This window comes from Miscanthus floridulus, chromosome 3 (assembly GCF_019320115.1).
Source record: "Miscanthus floridulus cultivar M001 chromosome 3, ASM1932011v1, whole genome shotgun sequence".
NCBI classification, from domain to species: domain Eukaryota; kingdom Viridiplantae; phylum Streptophyta; class Magnoliopsida; order Poales; family Poaceae; genus Miscanthus; species Miscanthus floridulus.
The window spans coordinates 36,080,759-36,088,920 of NC_089582.1; the positions used below are offsets into that span (position 1 = coordinate 36,080,759).

General features: G+C 48.1%; 1 protein-coding gene across 1 annotated transcript; it reads right to left on the bottom strand.

Annotated features, from left to right (window-relative positions):
* Positions 1-385: 385 nt before the first annotated feature.
* Positions 386-2,951, bottom strand: LOC136543522 (uncharacterized). Its single transcript, XM_066535946.1, has 3 exons — positions 2,833-2,951; positions 636-845; positions 386-530 (listed from the first exon to the last, which is right to left on the bottom strand). Exons 1-3 carry the CDS (start codon positions 2,949-2,951, stop codon positions 386-388), a joined length of 474 nt encoding a protein of 157 aa, XP_066392043.1.
* Positions 2,952-8,162: the final 5,211 nt, after the last annotated feature.

Genomic DNA, 8,162 nt, shown 5'->3' on the forward strand with positions numbered 1-8,162 from the left:
AGGAGTTTGTAGTCGGCGGTAGAATCGACGACCTTGTCAATACGAGGCAGGCCGAAGGGGTCCTTAGGGCAGTGTTTGTTGGGATTGGTGTAATCAACACACATCCTCCATTCTTTATTCTTCTTTTGTACAAGGACTAGGTTAGCCAACCACTTGGGATGATACACCTCTTTGACGAATTTGGCAGCTAAGAGCTGGTTTATTTCTACCCTGATAGCCTCCTTCTTGTTTGCGTGAAACATTGAAGCTTCTGCTTGATTGGCTTGGTGGTCGGTGAGACATTCAAGGAGTGCTCGATCAACTCCCATGGTACCTCCGGCATGTCTGCAGGTTTCCACGCAAACACATCGGCATTGGCGCGTAGGAAGTTGATGAGTGTGCTTTCCTATTTGGGATCGAGGTTGGCCCCAATCTTGGTGGTCTTGTCCTTGTCGCTGGTGTTGAGGTCCACCTCTTTGGTCTCCTTTGCCTTTATAGCAGCACGGGGTGGCACCAGCGTCATGATCTCTAGCTCCTCCACTGGTACCTTCCTGGATTTAGCAAGACAAGCCTCCATGCGTGCAGAGAGGTCGATCGCCTTGGCGAGAGCGAGGCTTTCCATCTCGCAAGCATAGGCAACGGCGAGATTAGCCTACAGGGTGAGAACTCCTCCGGGCGCTGGCATCTTTAGCACCAGATATGAATAGTGCGGTATGGCCATGAACTTGGCCAAAGCCAGACGGCCGAGAATGGCATGGTAGGCGGTGTCGAAATTGGCCACCAGGAAGTTGACGTACTCAGTACAAAAATTCTCGATGGTGCTGAACTGGATGGGTAGAGCAATCTCGCCTAAAGGGTGGGACGATCTGCCAGGAACAATCCCCCAGAAAAGAGAATCAATAGGGGTGAGGTCTTCTTTGGAGAGTCCTAACTCAGTTAGGGCCCCAGCGAAGAGTATGTTGAGGGCACTCCTGCCATCAATGAGGACCTTCCTAAACCGCACCTTCTAGATTATGGTATCCAGGACAAGCGGGAATCGTCCCGTGTAAGGGATGTTAGCCCACTGATCGGCCCTGGTGAAGGTGATGGGATACTCGGACTAGGGAAGATAGCGAGGGTCAGCGATGGTGTCGTTGGAGGTGACTGCTAGGACCCATCCTGCAGTGAGCTTTTGATCTCTCTTGTTTTCGAAGCTGGCTCATCCTCTGAAGATCATGCTGACAGTCTTGCTCGGGTCTTGAAAGGTGTTGCTTGCAACCCTAGGACACTCGAGATCCTTGCTGCCATCATCCATGGGGTCATCGTGCTTTTTATTCTGCTCATTATGGAAGGCCTTGGCTAAGCCAAAGCACTCTCGCATTGTGTGCATGCTGTTCTTATGAATCGGGCATGGTCCGTCGAGGAGCGTCTCATATGCTACGTCGTAGCTGCGCTTAGCGCGAGGCTGTCTGGTCGGCGGTGACATTGTCTGGTCGGCGGTGACAAAATTGTTTGGCCTTTGATCCCTCTGGCCTATCGATATAGTGACAGTCACGATCATCATGGCAGCGGTCATGGTCGTCATAGTGGTGGTCATGGTCATCATTGTGTCGTTCTTTGCGGCGGTCGTCATTGCGACGTAGTGGACGGTTAGGGCGAGGAATCCGGGCGAGATCGTCTTTGTGCCACTAGTCGGCTTCTTCAGCATCGGCGTATTGATTGGCTGTCTAGAGCATTTCGCCGATCGTCCATGGTGATTTTCGATTGAACCTACTCATCGTGGTGGTATAGCCCTCGGACGAATGTAGAGATGACTTCGGCTTCGCTGATATTCAGGATACGGTTCCTCATTTCTGAGAAACGCCTAACGTAGCTACGAAGGAGTTCACTGGTCTTCTGATATAATCTCTCTAGGTCATGCCTTGTAGCTAGTCATTCACATGTAGCCATGTAGTTCTCGATGAACATTCTCTTGAGATCATCCCAAGATCCGATGGTATCCGGTCTCAGACTTGTGAGCCAGTTCATTGCTGTGGGTTTGAGCATGACAGGCAAATAATTTGCCATGACGTCGGTGCTTCCTCTAGCAACATGCATAGCAATGGCGTAACTAGTAAGCCACTGCTCGGGGTTGGCTTGAACATCATAGGGTTCAACCCCAGCAATCTTAAAGCCTACAGGCCACTGAACGACCCGTAGTCTTGCTGTAAAGGCACGCGGCCCCTCGGGATCATCGGCGACAAGTAGGGCAGCATTGTCGGCATTAGCTAGGGCGATTAGCATGGGAGCATCATCTTGATTGCCAAACTCTTGGTCATACTATCGTCGGTGAGCGACTTCCTCTTCATGGCGCTCATTGCGTCGTCACTCGATGCGATTACGTGCATCATGGCAGGCGTTGAGGTGCTCACGGATATCGCCGATAGGCTGATTGACCTCCTGGTTGACGTTGCCGCAGTCGGCCTGGGCCTGTCGTAGAGGCTGGTTGGGGTTGACAACATAGTTGCCTCTTGGCCTCGTTTGGAGATGCTGGCCGCCACCCTCATGGCGGCATAACACAGAGCTATGCATCTGACTTCCTCCTGCTTGGTGGGAGCCACGAGGCCGTCGGCCCATGGATCGGTGGTGCCTTGGGTGGGCCGATGCCATTGAGTGGGATGGAGCTTGCTAATTGCGGAGCTAGTTGACCTGAACCTAGGCTGCTTTAAGCAAAGCCCTGACTTTGAGGACCTCCGGGGTCTATGGAAGTCAATCCAGCTCATGATTAGCAACGGCAAGGTTGGCGCTAGGTGTCTGCTCGACTTCCTGGTTGCCAACCATGAAGAATTCATGCTGGAGGTTGCGAGCGATGGATGGATTGCCGCTTGGGCCAACCTGTTCTCCTTCGCCAGCATTAGCATTGGTGGCAGCGGCGGCTGCTTCTTCTTGACGGCGTTGAGCGCGGTCGACGTTCCTGGCTTCACGAGCATTACGCTGAAAAGTGGTGTCCCCATCACGGGCGGCGCTGTCGTGGCTGACCATGAACAGCCCCCTGGGAAAACGCCTAGGCGGAGTGGAGCTGATAATGGCGGTCCTGGTAGAATCTTCTGAAGAATCTGGAGTTTATTCCAGGATGGTGAGCAAGGAATCATCTGGGAGTTCTCGGATAGCCACCATGTTTACCACCGGTGCAGATTGATTAGCCTTAGGTTGATCGATCATGAAGAGGTCGTTGACGTGATCATGCTCCACCGAATCGATGAAGCAATGGTGCATGGCGTTGTTTAGTTGACATGTTAGGCTAGGGATTGCTAGGTTTTGGGCTCTAGTTAGCATGTGCAACTAGTGATTTGGGAATCAATTTAATCATGAGAAAAAGAGAGATTAAATCATGAGATTGGGCATGGCAACTTAACCTTGAGATTGGGTGACCTCTGGGCCACCAAGATCAGAGATGGGGTCATGTTCAACCTTGCTTCCAAGCAAAAGGAATGGATTTGGCCATTCATGAGATTTCTTGCAAAAATCCATAAAAATGCATTAGAAAGGAATTAGAGAGATTCGTGAGATGATTGAGCTAGGGATGATCTTGAGCTTACTCTTGAGATGATGGAGCAACTACCAAGCTTCACATTGCATCCATGCATAGAGAGATCATGAGTTAGGGTTTGAGAGAAGATTTCAAGAAAATGAAAAAGAGCTCTTGAGCTAACCATGGATTGAGATAGACATGGAGATGCTCTTGAGCTTGGGATGGTGCTGATCCTTCCTTTCCTTTTCTCCTTTCCTTTTATCCTTTCCTTTCTCTGCCTTCTCTTCTTCCCCTTCATTTTTTCTCTATTTCACCTTGTTCATCCTTTGTAGAGAGAGAGGGAGAGAGTGGGGAATGGGTGAGTGGCTGAGAGAGTGAGAGAGATGGGGCTGAATCTACTGAAGACACTCTCTATTTCATGCTGACATATGGGTCCCATGAGATAGAGATGAGCACAGCTCATTCCTACTTAATTCTGCTGAACTTATGATTTAGTGGACGATCCGTCAAATCATTAGGACATTCCGTCAAAACTCTGATTTTGAGCAATTGACTTTGAAAAGGGGGGTTTTGGCATTGGGGTCACTCTTCATGCCCTAAAGGGTGATAAACACATGCAAAGAGACCAGAGATGTTGATTAGCATGTTTATTGGAATATCTACTCAAATCCAAAAGTCGGCTGACCACAGTTGACTCCGGGTTGAATTTGGTTGACTTGAGAGAATTGATATAGTTGATTGGAGAATTTAGAGTCCTTGTCCTTGTAGAGAGCACTAGGAATCCTTCAAAGAGAGTGATAAGGTGATTCTTGGGAGTTTGAGGGACTGTGCAAAGTCATCAAGGAGGTTCTCAAGAAAGGTTTTAGTTAGAGTGACTTCAGGTCGTGATACTGAGTATGACGTGTAGTACCTACATGCCATTATTATGTCTTCTCTTCTTTGAAACATAGCCATGTGAGACCTTATCGAGAAAATCATAATAAATACAGAAGTGAAAAGAAATAGACATTAGTATTTAAAGTTTGATAATTCAAAAAATAGAACCACTTGCAACAAATGAAAGAGCACCTCAGTTGTAAAATGTAACATGTGATCAAACACGTACACACCTAAAAAAACATGAATCCTGCAAAGTTGATGCCCGATCCACATCCGAGGGGCTGGTGATGAGTGATGACTTGATGAAGACATAGACCAACTGACCTGGCATGCATTCACCACAATTATTGATTGAGCAGTGCCTAGTACAATCAAGAACAGTGGATCAGAGAGCTGCAGTCATTCATAATCAGGTTCCTTAAAACTTAATGCCAACTCCTCGCACAAGAGCGTTTTGCGGGCGCACAGAGGCCCGGCGCTCCGACGCGTGGATGGAGCATTTCTTTAAAGGCACTCTCTTTTTTCATATATCAATCCGAAGTTCCATTCAATTCACATGTACAGTACATACGTTTATAAGGTTGCTCAAAACTTAGCGCCAATTCCTCGCACGAGAGCATTCTGCAGGTGCACGGAGGCCTGGCGCTCCGTCGTGTGGATGGAGCGTTTTTTATAAAGACCCTCTCTTTTTTCATATACCAATGCGAAGTTCCATTTGATTCACATGTACAGTACATACATTTATATATTTTACATATAGAACCGGTATGTGAAATTTATTTCAATGCGAAGAAGGGAGAATTTGGGATCACCATGTTTTTTTACATAAAACCACCCACGTGCAAATTTGCAGAGGCCCCTCCCAATGCCCAGTAGCCAGCGCTCCCACCCCAACCCCCTCATTCTTCATTCTCCTTTCTCTCTCTTCTTCCCATCACCATCGCCCCGCTCGCTGCTACCCGCAGGTGCCTCCTGGCTTGCCGTCTCCTGGGCGGCACGCCCGCCCGCGCTTCAAGCGTCCGCTCGGGCCATGGCATGCAGGGCTGCAAGGTAGAGCGCTCGAGGCCAGATTTGCTTGTACTGATGCAGTGTGAGACCATTTACCTTTCACACACCATCTAGGGACCATGGGATCCCTGTGGATGGCACAGCGGCGGTCCGGTCCTGCTCCAGCCCGTGTGCGGTGTCTACTTTGGGTGGCTCGAACGCATCCACAGCTGCACGGAGGCAATGGTGAGAGGATCTATAGTTGGTGGTCTAGTGTGGCGCAAACTCGCACATGGCGGCGGACCGGCGGTGCTGTGTGACGGCGCAGTGGATGATCTTGGGCAGCGCGGTGTGAGTGGATCTCAGTTGGATTTACTAAAAAGATGTTCATTTTCTTGCAGATCCAGAGAACTTAGATCATGAGATCCAAGTCAATGTGAGTTCAAGAGTACAAGATCGTAATAAGCTGGCTTGAGGCTACAGATGGATTTATGTTTTTGCATTTTCTGTCCCTACTACCTGCTAGCAAGGAACTTCCTATGTCTGAACATTTGATCAATCATAATGATCCAATATTTGCATAAATTATTTTGCTGATCATGATCCAAGCTTTCCAACTGAAATTGATCTAATATGGACATAGATTATGTAGATGATTGTGATCCAAGCATGACAACTGAAAATAATGCTGATCGTAACGTTCCAATGAATCCTGAAGAGGTAACCTGTGTCTAATATTTAAGTAATGTTTCATGATTATTTTACCTGTGTTCAGAGTATTGGTGCAGCTACCAAAATTTACTCAAGGTACACAGCAGAACATAGATACATATAAAAGCCTTATGTAGGTCACATCTTTCAAGTGTTTGCATCCATCCGTGTGGGGCGTCCTGTTATGTCGTAGAGAAGTGCTCTGGCCTGTGACCTTGTGGGACATTATCTGCGATAGACTATTCGTGCATGTTCTTTTTCACTTCTATCAAAGAACTTCATTAGAAATTTCCTCAATGATATCTACCTTTGAGCAGCTGCCAACACTCTTATTTGTTAAGCTGCTCATTGTTGATGCTCTTGCTTTTGAAGCAATACATAGATTGTGATTTGTCATGTCATAATATCATGACTACTGAAATGTGCTCCTATTTTATGATGAAGGGTATAAAGGTAGCCTTGCAATTTAAGGATGGAACTGATCGATTGAGGATCCTGTCAATCTATGCACATATTTATCCATCTAGAAATTTCAGTTAGTCAATAGTGCATTTTCTAAAACACATAATCTCATATGGTGCCAATACTCTACAGGTTATACTACAGTGGAGTTAAGCCCACCGACATTGCCCCTTAGTAAATCAGTGAAATAAATTTCGGGCACTCGGCAAAGACTTGCTTTGCCGAGCGCCGCACTCGGCAAAATATGGCACTCGGCAAAGGCAGACACTCGGCAAAGATTGGTAGGGGCCTAACGGCATCCAGCGGCGTCCTCTTTGCCGAGCATCGTACGTGACAACATGGTCGAAACTTTTTCAAATTTTTTCCACGGCATACGCATACGATATGGCGACAACTCGACAAGTTTCATGATTTTCAGAATTCGTTCGCATTTTATACAATTAAAAAACCACTCCCACGCAAGTTGGCGACGTTGCCCCATGAGCACGTTGATCGAAATTTCGAGACAGTTCCTGGATTTAGCCTAAATTTACACTAAGAAACAGGGATAACATTTTTTGAACGAATGTAATACATTATTCGATGCACCTGCAGTTCAAACTTACATTTTTTGGAAAAATGCAACAAAACAAAATCAACTATAAAAATATGCCAAAAGGCAATGAAAATGTCCCAAATTTAAACATGTTGTTTGTGGTAGTGTACTAAAGCTTCAAAAAAATTGGTGGCAAAAAACCAAAAAAATTTATTTTGCCGAGTGCCAAATTTTGGCACTCGGCAAAGTAAATTCTTTGCCGAGTGCCGCCCATCTGGCACTCGGCAAAGAGCTGCTGAATTTTTTTAAAACTTTGCCGAGTGCCAGATCACGACACTCGGCGAAGAAAATTGACTTTGCCGAGTGCCGCCGATCTGGCACTCGGCAAAGCCGCCTTATCCCTTCACCCGCGCACGGCCGGCGCGCGCTCTCTCTCTTTCTCTCATTTCTCTCTCCCTCTCACCTCTCTCTCCCTCAGCCGCCGCCGCCGCACATCACCGGCACGCGCCTCCGCCCCGGCCACCGCGCCTCCCCGCGCGGGCCCCCGCGGCGCCCGTCCCCGTCTGCCTCCCTGCGCCGGCGCCTCGCGTGGCGGCCCGCCCCCGCCTGGCCCCGCCCCAGCCACCGCGCCTCCCTGCGGCGCCCGGCCCCGCCCGACCACAGAAGAGAGGAGGAAGAGGCAGGGGAGAAGAGAGGAGAAGGGGAGAAGAGAGGAGGAGGGGAGAAGAGAGGAGGAGGAGAAGGAGAGGAGAAGGAAGGTGCCGGCCTAGGCCCGTCGACCCTCACGCCGCTGCGGTCGTCCCTGCTGTCGTCGCCGACCCTCGTTGTTGCCATTCTCGTCGCGAAGGTATGCGCTACACCTGTAGTAGTTAGTAGTAGTACTTAGCAGTGTTAGTAGTAGTTAGTAAGTAGTAGTAGTTAGTAGTTAGTAGTGTTAGTAGTATTGTTAGTAGTAAGTAGTGATAGTAGTAGTGTTAGTAGTAGTAGTGTTAGTGTTAGTAGTAGTTGTAGTGGTAGTAGTATTTGTTGTTGTACTACTTTGATACTTTCATCTGCATGGAAAGAGAACTAAAGTACATGGCTCATCTTGGTATATATATGTTTGTTGGCCTTCGTGCA

Coding starts and splice junctions, on each gene's coding strand:
- LOC136543522 (XM_066535946.1), bottom strand. CDS start 2,951: ATGGGGACACCACTTTTCAGCGTAATGCTCGTGAAGCCAGGAACGTCG. Junction 846..2,832: donor ATGCTGGCGAAGGAGAACAG/GTTGGCCCAAGC, acceptor TGTTCCTGGCAG/ATCGTCCCACCCTTTAGGCG. Junction 531..635: donor CCCGGAGGAGTTCTCACCCT/GTAGGCTAATCT, acceptor TGCTAAATCCAG/GAAGGTACCAGTGGAGGAGC.